This window comes from Osmerus mordax, chromosome 16 (assembly GCF_038355195.1).
Source record: "Osmerus mordax isolate fOsmMor3 chromosome 16, fOsmMor3.pri, whole genome shotgun sequence".
NCBI lineage: Eukaryota > Metazoa > Chordata > Actinopteri > Osmeriformes > Osmeridae > Osmerus > Osmerus mordax.
Window position 1 is genome coordinate 3739652 of NC_090065.1, and position 15435 is coordinate 3755086.

The 15435-nt window shown below is 47.3% G+C and overlaps 2 protein-coding genes across 3 annotated transcripts in view; one reads left to right on the forward strand and one right to left on the reverse strand.

The window, feature by feature from the left end:
* Positions 1 to 5637, forward strand: part of skila (SKI-like proto-oncogene a) — a 34362-nt gene extending 28725 nt beyond the window's left edge. The window contains 7 exon segments of the mRNA XM_067253991.1: positions 1208 to 1291; positions 2038 to 2123; positions 2811 to 2953; positions 3949 to 4097; positions 4099 to 4263; positions 4463 to 4693; positions 5322 to 5637. Coding sequence (XP_067110092.1) covers positions 1208 to 1291; positions 2038 to 2123; positions 2811 to 2953; positions 3949 to 4097; positions 4099 to 4263; positions 4463 to 4693; positions 5322 to 5579 — 1116 coding nt within the window. The 3' untranslated portion in view covers positions 5580 to 5637.
* Positions 5638 to 12019: 6382 nt separating this feature from the next.
* gpr160 (G protein-coupled receptor 160) lies at positions 12020 to 15283 on the reverse strand. 2 transcript variants are annotated; one of them, XM_067253996.1, is made up of 2 exons: positions 15193 to 15283; positions 12020 to 13773 (listed from the first exon to the last, which is right to left on the reverse strand). In XM_067253996.1, exon 2 carries the CDS (start codon positions 13724 to 13726, stop codon positions 12857 to 12859), a length of 870 nt encoding a protein of 289 aa, XP_067110097.1. In that variant the 5' UTR covers positions 13727 to 13773; positions 15193 to 15283; the 3' UTR covers positions 12020 to 12856. The 2 variants fall into 2 exon arrangements, with proteins under 2 accessions (XP_067110097.1, XP_067110096.1); XM_067253995.1 differs by lacking the exon at positions 15193 to 15283 and adding an exon at positions 14888 to 14981.
* Positions 15284 to 15435: the final 152 nt, after the last annotated feature.

A 15435-nucleotide genomic window follows, 5' to 3' on the forward strand; every position in this document is an offset into this window, starting at 1 on the left:
TACAATATGGCTTTCACTGTTCCTCCTTACTCACCTCTCCAATCCTCTTGGTTTTGGAACTCTCCTTCTTGTTCATCTTTCTTTCTCTTGAGCTCCACCTTTTCCTGTCTTTCTCCTCTCCTTCCCCTCTTCCCCCCCTCCCCCTTCTCTGCAGGAAAGTCTAGTTTCCTTGGTGCCTCGGCAACCAGTTGGTCAGGTGTGTGTGTGTGTGTCAGCTCAGTGGAACTGTAGGCAGTCTGTATTGTCAGGCCTGTCTGTTAGAGATAAGCATCAGCCCATCAGCTTGTGGTCTCTTGCTGACTGTGGCCTGGATAAGCTCAGAGAAACACACACCCACACAGCCTACACACACACACACCCACACAGCCTACACACACACCCACACAGCCTACACACACACACACACCCACACACCCACAGGCAGCCATGCCAGCAGTATTTACCAAACAGACGAGTGTGTGTATGCCAGACTGACAGAATCATGTACATGTCTCTCACACACAAACAGGTCTTTGTGTTAAACGAAATACTACTTCCAGCTGTGCTTCATGTAGCACCACCCCACCCCCCACGCACACACACACACACAGTCTTGTCTGTTTTATTTATGGTCCTCCCACTATCTGCCATCTCCTGGTCTGTTTCTTTGCTCGTCGATGGTGCTTCTCTTCCTCTGTGTTCCTGTAGGACGCTGTTCGTCTTTCTTGTCCACGTCGGTGGTAGTTGACTGGCTTCCTCTCTGAAGTGTCATTGTTGTGCCTCTGTATGTCCTGGTCGCTGTAGTTCCTCAGGCTTGTCTCGAACGTGCTGCTTGGACAGTGTATGGGTTTTGCCTGGTCGTTTTCCCTCGTCTTCCGTGAGGGTTTAGGTTGGTTTAGGTGCAGTTCTATGGCCGTGTGTGTACCCCTCTCTCTGCGACATTGCTACAAAAAAGGCCATACAGACAAATGTGATTTGATACATTTACATTTAGTCATTTAGCAGACACTCTTATCCAGAGCGACTTACAGTAAGTACAGGGACATTCCCCCGAGGCAAGTAGGGTGAAGTGCCTTGCCCAAGGACAAAACATCATGTGGCATGGCCGGGAGTCGAACCAGCGACCTTCTGGTTACTAGCCCGATTCTCTAACCGCTCAGCCACCTGACTCCCATACGCGGTGTTGATCCTAACCCATGACCCCCTCCCCTGGGTGTGCTTGTTTCAGAAGCCTGTGGACGAGGTGAGGAGATCCCCCACAGAGATGTGCTCCCCCAGCGCCAAGCAGCTCGACACCGACTCTGGAAGAAAGGTCAGCTCTCTCTCCCTCCTCTCTCTCCTCCCTCTCCCTCCTCCGTCCTCCCTACCCCCCCCAGTGTCCTTCTCTCCAGCCTGCTACACACAGGGTCACACTCCCAGGTCACCCCCCCTCCCCCTCACACACACACCTCCATTCAAAAGGCACGCTTCACCTCCCCCCCTTCTCAAACAACCATTCAACCCCCCCCCCCCCCTCATCTGTGTCAACCTCCAACCCTCCCCTGCTATCAATACCCTGCCCCCCCAACAAACACACACACACGCATGCAAGTAAACACACACAACACACTGAAAAACAACTATGACCTCCTCATCTTTCACCCTCCCACACACACACAAACAAGGACAGACACACCCTGCCTCCCACCTCCCCCTCCCCTCCCCCTCCCCTCTGTGTTGCAGCGGTCATCATGAGATGTGTGTGTGTTCTGCCTAGTAGGGATCTGGCCCGGCTCTTAGAAACCATCCATCTCCACAAGCATGGGCTACCCCTCACAATTAGTTTACCGGCAGAGCCATGTAACACACACACACACACCCACCCTCTTTGCCGCGTGTGTGTGTGGTGCGCTCTAATACGCTCACAATACAAACTCGATTTGTTCGTATAATTTGTCTTCCTCGTTACAGCCGGTAGACACAAATGTGAGGGTGTGGAACGTGCATGCCATGCCCTTTGTGGACGCCACACGCTCACGTCATGACTCTCTCGGGCTTGTTTTTCCGTCCTGTCTCCAGGGTAAAGGTCCACCCTCACTGGTCTTCAACCGCCTGTTCTCTGACATCAAAGAGGAGTCCGGCCATTCTCCTCTGGTGCATCCCAGGTACTACATTACCCACACTGCACCTCTCCACAGTGCTCAGATCATCCCCTGCTGAATCACACACTGCTATAAAGGCATCCATCCACTAGATTGTGAATCGGTGCAACAATAAATGACTGTAGGTATTCTGGATTGTGCGTACAGTATAATCTCTAAACCATTGCCACTCACCGTCCCTCCATTCCCAGAATTCCCTGGGGATGGCGTGAGGACACAGTCTGCGGTCCACGCTAATCTGCCCCAGATTAGCGTGGAATTATGTGTGTTTAGCCCCATGACAGCCAGCCAGGTCGGTACGCTAGTCCAGACAGTAGGGTGAACCAGGATTAGCAGTGTGACCTCAGGTAGAGCTCAGACTAGTCTGCTCTCTGGGTCAGCAGCCCAGGATACACCAGGATGAGCAGTCAGTCCGGATGACCTGACACAACCACGCAGGCCAGCCGTGTGCTGCGGCGCTGCTCTTTCTGTATGTAACTGGAGTCAGGTGGCTGAGCGGTTAGGGAATCGAGCTAGTAATCGGTTGCCGGTTCGAATCCCGGTCGTGCTATTTTACGTTGTGTCCTTGGGCAAGGCACTTCACCCTACTTGCCTCGGGGGGAATGTCCCTGTGCTTACTGTAAGTGGCTCTGGATAAGAGCGTCTACTAAATGTAAATGTAACTGTGGGTGTCCTGTGTGTGTTTTCCAGTTACTACCTGTACACCTACGATAAGATGGTTGCCCCCAACGTGTCCCTGAGGAGGGAGGAGGAGGTCAGCCCCGACGTGCTGGGAGCTCTGCTCAAACAGCACTACAGCAGGAGAGGCCTGGCTGCTGACCAGCCCGCCATGGGTCAGTACACAGACATGCACACACACCGCATGCAGACACACACACACACACGTACACCGCATGCAGACACATACAAATAGACCCGCACACACACAATCACACACCAGATGCACACCGACATACTTACTCACACATACACAAACACACACACACACACCTTGAGGTACCAGTCTCTGGGATAGAGGTGTTGGGGTCAAAGTACAGCAGAACCTGCTTACCTTCCCTCCTTCCTTCCCTCCTTCCTTCCCTCCTTCCCTCCCTCCCTCCCTCCCTCCCTCCACACTGTCACCCTCCTCCTCCCGCTTCCTCTCCTTCATCACAACCTCCATATCTCTCTCATTCTTCCCATTTCATCTCCTTCTCCTTTTCTCTCTGTTTTTCCCTGGCTGCTATCTTCACATCCTCTCTCACACCTCCCCCCTCTGTGGCACCCTGACAGCTTTTTCTACTCTGTTTCTTTCCCATCCTCCTAATTCATCGCAGGTTTTTTTTTCTCACTGTCTTTTCTATCTCGCTCACTCTTTCTCTCACTCTCTCGCTCACACTTTCTCTCCCACCTTTCTCGCTTTGATCCCCCCTCCCCTCCCCCCCCCCCCCCCCCCACACACACACACACACACACTCACACCCTCTCTGCCTGTCTCTCACTCTGTGAGTCACCCATTTAGGTTTGTGAGTCTAAAAGGCACCGCCTGCTTCCTGTCACGCATATATGAATATATTAGTCTGACATTCCCCCGTGGTGAGCGAGGCGGGGCACTAGCCCAGGTCCCACCGACACACCATCATTATCAGCCGATCAGGAAAGGGGCGTCGCCATCCCTCTCATCCCTGGTGTGTGGGCGTGTCTGAGGGCTGGGCCTCGTATCCCGTGGCGATGGAGACTCTGACTCAACTGCCGTTGGGAGGACGACAACGACACAGTAGACCGTCCTCTGTTTCCAGCGCCTCTCAACCTCTCTCTCCTTCTCTCCTCCCTCCCTCTCCCTCCTCAGACCTCCACGCGTCTCCTCCCGCCGCCTCCGAAGCCGAGGACGCTAAATCCCAGCGAACCGCCGCCGAGGAGAGAGAGCAAGAGCGGGAATGCGAACCGCGGGCTGTTTCCATGGAGACCAGCCTGGGCAGCAGGAAAGCCGCCCACTCCCCGCCCCCCCCCTCCTCCTCCTCACTCGGGGGCGTTGGCTGTGACGAGCGAGGACGCGGGGGGCGAGGACGACAAGGACAGGATCGTGGTGGAGATCATGCAGATGTACAGCAGGCAGCAGGAGAAGCTCAACTGCACCCTGCAGAAACAGCTGCAGCTGGAGGTGGTGAGTCTGGCTGGCCGGCCGCAAACACTCGCTCTTCACTGCAAACACACACACACGCACGCACACACACACACGCTCTTCACTGCAAACACACACACACACGCTCTTCACTACAAACACACACACGTTCTTCACTGCAAGAGAGAGAGAGAGAGAGAGAGACCCAGAGTGTGACCGTAGCGTGTCCCGTTGTGTCCAGGAGCTGGAGGCGGTGTGCGGGGGCGAGGCGGCGCGCCTGCGGGAGCTGTCTGCAGAGCGGAGCCAGCTGCAGGTGGAGCTGGAGGCGGTGCAGGCAGAGCAGGCCCAGCGGCTGGAGCAGGCCCGGCAGGAGCAGCGGGAGCTGGAGGCTCGTCTGGACCAGCTCAGGCAGCAGAGCTGCGTGTGTGAGCCCGGGGCCACGCACCTGCAGGAGGCCCAGTACACCGCCCAGGTATGCCACACAGGCTGGGGCTGGGGACACGCAGACAGACAGACAGGCAGACAGACAGGCAGACAGGCAGACAGGCAGGCAGGCAGGCAGGCAGGCAGGCAGACAGACAGACAGGCAGACAGACAGGCAGGCACACCACCACACCACACCTGGGAAATCTGCAAGTTATTGATTGAGTCATTTAATGTTTGACACTCAGTGGGAAGTGTGTGTGATATAGAGATAGCGTGTGTGTGTGTGTGTGTGTGTACTACTAGCCAGACATGCAGTGTGATCAGTCTGTGCAGTACACTGGGTCTTTGTTTGGGTTTCCACTAGACTTTATCTTGAGATAGGGGCTGTTATGCTGGGCTGGACTCTGGAATCTCGCCCCCCCTCCTCCCCCCCTCCAGCTCTCGTACAAAAGCCCAGTCTCCCTCCACTCGCTCTCTGGCATCTAGCGCAGACTGTCTGGCTGTAGGACTGCGTGTGTGTGTGTGTGTGTGTGTGTGTGTGTGTCTGCATCTGTGTATGTGTCCAGTGCATGCCAATGTCTGCGTACCGTTCAGACTAACCTGACCTCACTTTCCCTCCCTTCGTCCTCTCCCTCCCTCTCCTCCTCTCCCCCTCTCCCTCTCTCCTCCCCCAGCTGGTGGACCTGCGTCAGAGGTTGGAGCGGGCGGAGACCGACAGGCTGGAGCTGCAGGGGGAGTTGAGGCGAGAGCGCGAGGCGCGGGAGAAGCTGGAGTGCCTGATCTCCCAGCTCCGGCAGCAGATGGCCCAGTCTGGCACGGCGGGAGGCAGCCCCTCCCCACCCCCGACCCCGTCCTCCTCCACTGGCCCCCGCAGCCTCTCCCCTCCTCCCGCCTCCTCGGAGGCTCCCGAAGCTGCCTCTGGCCAAAAGTAGCCGCCGCCGTCCCCCCTCCCTTGATCCATCAATCTTTTTTTTTTTCATCTTCCACCAGCCCCGCCGCCCTTCCAACTCCCCACCCCGTCACCCTCGCTCCCCGCCAGTTAAAGACTACATACTGTAGACAAAAACAAAACAGCTTGAGCCTGAAAGAAGAACTCTCCTGACTTCTTTAGCCCCCCTCCCCCCCCCCCACCCACACACACCCACACACACCCATAACTGTGGCTTGTTGTCTCAACAACTTGTCTTTTTCTCCTTCACACCTCCCTTTGATTTTTTTAATACATATATATATTTTAGCATTGTATAACAACTTGTCATTGTTTTATTTTTTAATACAACATCACTTCAAAGTTCTTTGTTGTTTTTTTTATTTTATTATTATTATTTTTTCAATCATTTCCCTCGATCCTTAAAACAGTATTTAAAACCTTTTTGGGGATGTATGTTTGTTTTTATTTATAGTTTTACTGAAACCGAACAGCTGCTTCACAGAGTTGGGTCTCTGTTTTTCTCCTTCCCTCCTCCTCTTGTCCCCTCGTTCCCTCATCCCTTCTTTCTTCTTACTTGGACACTGGACTTGATGTGTCGTAAACCTACAGACACTTGGGAGTTGACACAGACTCTGATCCCAGCCTCTTTACTCCGATTGAGTTGAACTCTACTTCGTACTACAACTACCTGGCACGGCAACCGGGGCCCAAGGACACAAAATGGCGGCCATACTCGTGTGCTCCGTCTCAGCGGTGCTCAGTACTAGCCACAGCAGGAAACTGCATGGACATTTTCATTTCACGTTATATTTAGTTTCTTTTGCTAAGAAACATCTGAGGGAGAAAAAAAAGAAGGTTCTATGTGTATAAAAACATAAAGTATATGGGGGGAGGTAGAACGTTATTGTACATAGCATTTGCAGTTATATGAAAATAGATGGTGATGAATGTCAGATAGGTTGAAGATGAAAGACTCTGAGCAAGGTTGGCCTTCAAACACAAACTCTTTAGACTTGCTCCTTTACTCCTCCTGTCTGTCTGTCTGTCTGCAAAGCTGCAGCTGGACTCCCTCTCCGCCCTCCTCCCCCCCCCCCCCCTCCCCTCCTCTCTCTAGACCAAACAGCCTGACTGTGACTGTGATTACAGCCGGCCATATCCTTCATCCCCCACCCCCTCTCCACCTTGTGACCTCACAATTTAAACACCTGTTGGCAAACACACCAATGCCCTCTACTGGGAAAACAACCTCCTGTACACAGCGGGGAAACAGTCACGATGGCCAGAGACAAGAATTTACACTGCCCTTGAAGACCCAAGCTTTAAGGCTGAGAGAAAATGTCGTGCATCAATCTGAGCCCCCTCTGGGAATGGAATGTGGCGCGTTTGGAATTCACTCACGCTGTTTTTGGTACAAGGTCTCAGAAACCATCCATTCTGTTCTATTTCATTCTGAACTGTGCTTGGCAGTAGCACAGCGCTAGTCTAACGTGTTGCATGTATCTTACATATACATGCACACAGACACTTGGACTGGACAGTGGCCGTCTAGTCCACGTTATCAGTCAGGGAACGACAACACAGTTTCCCAGTAGAGGATCTATGCTACAGTACTAGCCCCTTCCAAGTCTTTGTTTATCTTAATGCTAACTTCATTGTTAGCAGAGACTTCTTTTTATTATTTTTTTGCCACCCCCTCGCTGTGAAAGCGTCATCTTGTTATGAAAATGTGGGTCACAGGTGAAGGGAATTAGTCCAGGACGGTTTGGTCCTTGGATGTGGCCCCTGCTCAGTGTTATTCCGCCTGGCTGAACAAACAGTACTGAGAAGAGAGGGAGGAAAGAAGGGATGGATGAAGGACTGACGCCCTCTCGCTGACTCTCTCTCTCTCTCTCTGTCTCTCTCTGTCTCTCTCTCTCTGTCTCTCTCTCTGTCTCCCTGGCTGGGTGGCCCGGACGCCGGGATAGAGGGGGAGCCCCTTTTATCCCAGGCAGAATGGGGGGCAGCTGCTGTTGTCTGGGGCCTCCACTGCCCCAGGGTGTGCCCGGTACAGGATCCCCCATCTCTGTACCCACCCCGCCCCTCTTACTCCCACAACCACCCCGCTCCCTCCCCTCTTCAACACACACACACACACACTACACACACACACACACACACACACTACACACTCATCTCCAGTGCCAGATCAGCTGGGGTCTTGGCTGTTGTTTTGAAGCTGCTCATGAGAGCGAGCAGACACACAGCAGAGGAATAGGGAGCATTGTGGAGTTGCCAGGGAGAAAATCTTTTATAGCCAGTGAGCGGGATCCCAGAGAGTGAATGTGTAAATAATTGTTTAAAAGAGACGGGATCGGCCTCAGCTTAACTTCGAAGCTCCTTATGCATCTGCTATAAATGCAAATTGATAGACATTCCACTGTGCTCCAAACCTTTCAATGCAGATTTCTAAAGAGCTCCCTTGACAATAACAGGCCAATCAATGCTGAGGCAGAGTACAGTTCCTATTTGTTACCAGCCACGTTAAGCCAGTAACAGTTATTTTCACGAGGAGAAAAAAAAACTAGACAGCTACTTTGATGTCTGAAGTCTATATTGCAAATTTACACCCTTCTATTGTTCCATATAAACTTTTCCTGAAAATAAGAAATGCGATATTTAATGTATTAACTAAAGATTTATATTCACTTTGTATATACGGTAGTCATTAATATATTAGCTGTTCTTATGAGTAATCTTTAAAAGGTTATATAAATTGGACCAGAACAGAGGCTCCAAACAGCCTAAATGTTTTTGTTTTTTTGAATATTTTTTTTAGTTTTTTTTGCTTGAATAATATTTGAAGAATTCAGAGTTGACTTGTGTATTTGGTTTAGCCCTGTTGAAGGGTGTAAATTGGTGTTGAGAGTGAAATGCATGGATTTGTGATACCCGACCCACAGGACTGAAATGGAATAGGAACAGAAGTGCTTTTGCAACAGTACCCCCCCCCTCCCCCCACTAACTGACTACTTAATATTTTGTGAATTTCATCTTGATAGCTTACTGTGTACTGTAAAACCCTCCTCCTGGTTCCTTCCTCCACTGACCTCCCTCCCCCGACAAATTTTGAAATGCTCTGAATATTTGTAGAAAGAATAATCATTGAAATTAAACGGAAAATAATTCCTGCATGTCTCAACCCATTATGGTTTATGTCTGTTGTCACCAAGCCACTCAATTAATGTTTATTGTTCATGTAGTTGTTCCCTCTCACCCAAACGCACAAACTGTTAAGGTCGCTGTTTAGCATGATGATTTACGGGGCGAACATGGGACGATTTTTTTCGATTTAATTGAAGTGAACTAAACGTTTGTTCAGCAGACAAACCACCACCACACAAATGTAGCCTCATTTGATTGGACGAGAAACATGGGGAAGCATCACGTTGGTGTGCCTATTGTGGGCGTGTGTACCGTCTGCTTGGCAGAGACTGAAGCACAGTCGCTAAAAAGGGATACACGTGTTCACGTAGCTCTGTGGTTGTGTTTGTGTGTGGTCGTTTAGTTTGACTTTCTGAGACTTTACTCTTGGGGAAGGTCATCCTTGTAATAACGGAATGCATGGTTCTGATGTGTTTACATCAATCACACGATAATCAGTATTGTTTTATTATTGCCATAATTACCTCTCCAGCAGGCAACGGTTTTTATTAAATTTTTTTACACAGGTATGGGGTGTCTGATGTATGTTTAAGTTTTTCTGTGTAAATTGCGTTTTATACACAGGGGGGTGCTGTATATCTACTTGGTTGTATGCCATATTGATAATAAAACAAAGGACTAGAAGTAGGAGGAAGTAGGTGGAACACAGTGTGCTGGGCTTTCTTGCAGTGTTATGACAAGTTAGATATGCTTTGTACAGATTTTTTTTTATTGGTGTGCAGTTTGCCCAACTCACTTTTAAGGACTTGTTCTGGCCTACCTTGAAGTGTACAGTTCCTAGCATTCGCATACAGAAGTAGCATACCCAAGAGTTGTGCCCTTGATATATAAAAAAAAATAAGAATAATAATCAAACATATTTAGGGCTCATCAAAAACAAGCAGGATTCCTAACTGTTGAAGGGATCCATTCATGCTTTGTTGCGTTTAGGTTGACAAGCAGCATTATGATATAACAGTGTAGAGGACTAGGGTGTAGGCTACAACTGTGATATGATTTCTAACATGATAAGGTTTGACTTGTTACTCGAGATAGGCACACCATGTTAATCAATTTGTACACCTTACACATTATATTAGAAAGATACAATATTTATGGCTTTGTTTAATGATTCAAACTTTATTTTTCTCGATGCTATTCTGAAACAAGAAACAGTGTCTGTGAATGACCATTGCATACTATGTTGCCAATAATACAGTGTAATGAGAAGTTTGTTCTTGCATGAAACGAGACACTGTTCTCCTACCTCATGTTGTGATATAAAATATGTTTTTTAAGCAGAAGACACTGCATCTCTAACCGTTCATCATAATTGATATTTACTAGTAAACAACATACCTGTAAATGCTTTTAGCTAATACCTCAGTTGTATCTAGTGTTTTGTTTTGTCAGTTATTTTCCACCCCTCCCCCTGATTTCAGATATTGTATATACCCTGTATAGACAATGAACTTGGATCAAATTCAAGTAAAGTTCTGTAGTGTCAAACTGGTGTTTTCTGTTTCTTTTATTACAAGTTTAGGAGGGTGAGTCATTCACTCTCAGGAGTCATTCACCCTCAGGAGTCATTTTCAGGAGTTATTCACTGAGGAGTCATTCACTCTCAGGAGTCCTTTTCAGGAGTCATTCACTTTTAAGTTAGTGTCACCATAACAGCGTCACCATTCTGCGAGGGCATTTTTTTTTTTGGTGGCAGCCTGTGTCAACACAAACACCATGTCCAGAGGCCTTTAATACGAATCAAGATCAACATGCTCTGGATTACTTTCAGTTACCCGGCTACACGAAGCCTAACAATCGCAATCACGATACACGGTATCACAACGGCGGTTATCAACTCTCTAACTCAATCCCGGATCTTTCCAATCTAGAGACATGCGCGTTCACATAAAGGGCCGGTGTTTGCACCGTATGTCCAATCGCAAACGTGAGAAAAACAAGAGCCTCATATTTCATGCAGGAGGAGCCGACAATAATCTTACAAACTTTGTCTACTCCTCCTGCGTGAAATATTGTAATACAAACATATCAGGAATACAGACATATAATACAGACAAAAATCAACAAAGTCGCTGCTGCCAAGCTGGCAGAAAATAGCAGACGCTGTAAATGCGTAAGATTCATGACTTATTGATATCACTGCCCCAGGCACAAGATGTGACCATAATTACACTTGTGCATTCCATAACGTTAAACTTTTGTTGCTGTATTATTTAAGTCGCAACCCTGGCAGTGGCAAACGATCGTGGGAGCAAATACAAAATACACATAATTCAAAATGGTAAGTAGCAGTAGGCAATACTTGCACATATTTTAAGGCCAACAAGTACAAGGCTGAATTGCCTGAGTCTGTCCCTTTTGTAGGATATTGGTATACAAAGGGCCTATAGAACAATGAAATTGCTTGCAGCCAACAGGAAGAAAAATTAGGCAAAGAACTGGGGGGGCCCTCCTCCACAGGACTTAATTCCTGCTGAGGAGCTGGCCCTCTCCAGCTATCAGGGTCGCCGCATGATGGAAGGAGTGGAACAGGTCATTTCTTCAGACCCTGGTGGCAGCAGCTCAGAAACCCAAGCATATGTATGTTTCAAGTAATCTATGTGACCATGTTCATTCAAAAATTATTTATGAATAGGCCTATAGGAGTGAAATGTATTACTGTTCTCTCCATTGACAGGAAATACAGTGGTTTTGCTGCCACCACCCACTGTCGTGAATCTAATAGTCATACGCCAGTATGTATGCCATATGTGGTTGCTGAATATTGATCAAATATGCCATTTACTTTCTCAAGTGGAGGTCCTAGATTATCAGGAAACTGTACAGACATGTGTCTGCCTGCTCAGAGAGCATTTTGGGGGTACACTTTTGAGTTTTATTTACCACTTGAACCACAGATGGTGAGAGTGTGTGAACGTGTGTCTGTAATGACTAGCTAATGGTGGTTGTCTGAAAATGAGCCACAAGTCCTTAAAGTGCTCATTTCAAATATGACTCAATTGATTAAATTGCTTTGGTGTTAAACTCAGCAGGAAGAGGATCTTCTTCCTCCCCCTGAGCTTAGGGCCTCCACTTCAAGGCCAAGACAAAGACACGAGGTATAAGCAATGAACCGTGAAACACAGTAGTCAAATGGACACCTTCAACTATCTCCAAGTGTGCCTTGCAAAGAGACAAATGTTCTTTATTTGTTTCAGGTTGGAGCAGACAATGTGAGGGCCCTGTATAAAAGAACCCTGGAGCTCGATATATAGTATAAGAGCCTTTTAATTCAAAAAACACATGAGGATGTATTTGTTAAACTTTTTTTCTACGTTTTGGTCTTTTTATACCTTTTTGTGGCTTTTGTGTTATGCATTTTGAGTCTTTTGCAGGGTTTTTCACCATTTCTTTCTTTCAATGTCCTATTTATTCTTTTTGAAAAATGCTATAAAAGTGAATGAAACATCCAAATTCAATGAAAGTAGTGAAATTATCATTTATTTCACCTGTGAAGAGCATTGTACGGTACCATACACATTGTTCTTTTTGGTTTGAAATGTTTTCGTTGAAGGAAACCCAAATTTCGGATATGGAAATAATTAGAAAATGGGTCAAAGCAAACCAAGGACAACGGAAGGGGTTAAGGGGAGACACCCCAGTGAATAGGAATAACATATCAACATGACACTACATAAAAGTACCCGTAGCGTAGCGTTGCGAAATAACGCAACGCTATGCATAGTCTGTGGGACTGTGAGCGCACGGCTTCGATGTGTCGCATTGGCAACATACAGCTCAAGAAGCTGGCAAAGATACGTAATTCCCTCAGCTGAGAATCTATATCTTTCATCATCAGGGAATGCCAAAGGGATTTGTCGGTCTCTAAATGTTCTGGCTCTTCTGAGCGCACCTCTCACTATCCGCGCACCAAACTCCGCAGGATCTTCTATGAACGGTGACGTCATTATCATCAAGAATGAGTTAGTGGGCGGGGCTTTTATACCGGTTGATCTCTGATCTACAACTTAACCTGCTTCCGACCAGGTTAGGCGTTCAGCATGTGTTATCAGAGTTTGTGAGTGTTGCATTACGGCTTCATGGGTTTTCCTGATCGGTCAGGAAACTTAACCTCCAGTCGCAGAAATAGTCACTGAAGGCTGAACACTCCTCTAACTGTGGGGCTGACCACCAAACAAACACACCTATAATAAAACTGCGGGTGAAACACAGCCAGGCGACGTTCAATTCCAGGTAGGCAGGTATCCCGTCAGGCAGCATCAAGATAACAGCCAGGAGCACTATGAAACAAACCCAGGTACTCAGAAATATCCACAAACACTGGCCAATTGTAGCATTTTTGGACTTTGCATCGGTCTTGGTTTCTTTTGAAGCCCTGTTCTTTGACAGGGGAAGCCCTGTTAGCATGTGCAGTACCGCACACACAATAGTCAGGAAGAGCACCATGGCAACCTGTGGCATCTGAGTGCTGGATAGCACCCAGCACTTGTGCAACAGATGGTGGGGCTCGTTCCCAAACACAGGACGGAACCCCGATACCAAGAAAACATAGAGAAGGACCAGAGTCCACAAAAGGCAGGTGGCCGTGATGTAACAAAGCTTCAGTCCCCTTGACGCAGATGTCGGACCAGGGAGAAGGATCCAGAAGTGGTCCAACGCAGACACAGTCAGAACTGGCCAGTTCAGGGCATCGTAGGTGTAAGAAAAGATTTGCACCAACAGGCACACGTGATGTCTAGTAAGCCGCACACCCAGGACACAAAGGTCTCCTTGGAGGTGGAGGACAGAGAGACTGAGGGTCAGGAGAGAGTCCACCAACGCCAGGGAACAGGAGAACACTCCTAGAAAGCTCCAGAACATGTGTTTCTTCTGGAGCAGAACCAAGGTCCAGTTAAGGAGACTCTTCCCTCCCAAGCCCAGCAGTATGGATGGTACTGAGATTTCCATGATGATGCCTGGGTTTCTCAGATTTTACACTGTGGCTTGAAAGAACACTGTAGAGGAACAGAGGAAGTAAAATGAATTTAAAGTTCCTGTAAAGCAAATTCCATGATTAGCTTCTCAGTACATTATATACGTGTGAAATGAGTTCCTGAAAGCATGTGCAAAGCGAGAACACTTTGTTGCACTGAAAAAACTTCTGATACATCTTTTCTTTTTGGGTGACATTTTCCTATCACAAAAGGGTCAAAAATATCAATGCTGAGACCAAATGAAATACTAATATGAGGCTTTATTATTTCCTGGCGTATTTAGTAGTTTACCGTGTCAGACTACTGACAGCTCTCTTTCTGCAAGTCAAGATTCACGAAGTGTTTCTGACTGCCACTTCAGCCAATTAAATTACATCATCTTGTCTCGCAGGCTCGAGGGCGCATTGGATAACTTGAAAATGTATTTTTGCACTTTTCTGGGCGACGAACAATAATACAAATGAGTTTTGCAAATATATTGTCCAAAATATTTTTTCGGAATCGATCCAAATTACAACACAAAGGAGTTTGCTAAAATATTGGTGGGGACAATTTTGTCATCTTAAAATATTGGTGGGGACTAGTACCTAGCGTCCCCCGCTAAATCTACGCCCATGGGTCATACAAAGTTTCATAGATTTGATCTCCCGTGTTAACGGAAATAAACCTGTTATGCAGTAGAACAAGCAGGATCCCACCTTGAGGATGCTTTACTACAGAATTTTTTTTACACGTTGATTCGTCACAGCTTTTAAAAATGCGAAAGTGCCAGCAGAATATGAATAGTTGTGTAGAAAGCTGTGTGTGTTGAATTACAATGAGTTAATGGGTGTCGATACGACAATAATCTTGATTCAAGGTGTGCTAAGAAGAAACTGTCAATATAACGTTAAACACACAAGGTAATTTATACAGTCAAGGATTTTCTTGGTGCTTAAAAAAGAGAAAAGGGAAATATGACACAACGCCTAAAACTGATGAGCGATGTGTGCGGTTTAACGGTTGGGTCCCAAGGACTAATACACATACAATGATACAAAGGTAAGTAATGCAATAGATTTATATTACAGCTAACTTCACTTAGATTGATAGCAAAGGAAATTCTATTATTTTATAAAAAACAAATCTGAGTTACCTTGAGTAAATGCACTGAAGACACTGTAATAAACACACCAGTAATCCTGGCTGGTTTTATGCACAAGGAAAAAGACTTCGGCTGCTTCAGGTTTTGAAAACGAGGAAGTGACAGAAGAGCATTGCAAAATACTGTGTTTATTATGTCGTATTATTTGTGTGGAGTTCAAACTCTTTATGGTTTGATGATGCACAGGGCAGCAGGCCAGGCATGTACAAACAGGTCTCAAGTTCCACGAATGCTTTTTTGACTTAGACTGAGCCATTATATGTATGAGGAGGGCGTGAAAGCTAGACTAATCATACCTGTTTGTGCGGTTTCTCGGCTTTGTTTTCATTCGACTTCATTCGAGTGTTGGCTTGCATAGCCACCATCTGCAAGTCCCATTGAATACAGGGCTCTCAAGTTTTGAAGATAGGCAAGAGTGACATTCCCCCCCTCCCCGGGGGTCAAGGTTCGTTTGAAACACGCCCCATAGTCACAGCCCAACGGAGAGTTCTCAGACTCATATTATGACTAGAATTATGAGTATGACAACGTCAGGCTAT

Excerpts from the sequence above, each read along its gene's own strand:
- gpr160 (XM_067253996.1), bottom strand. The coding sequence starts at position 13,726 with ATGGAAATCTCAGTACCATCCATACTGCTGGGCTTGGGAGGGAAGAGT.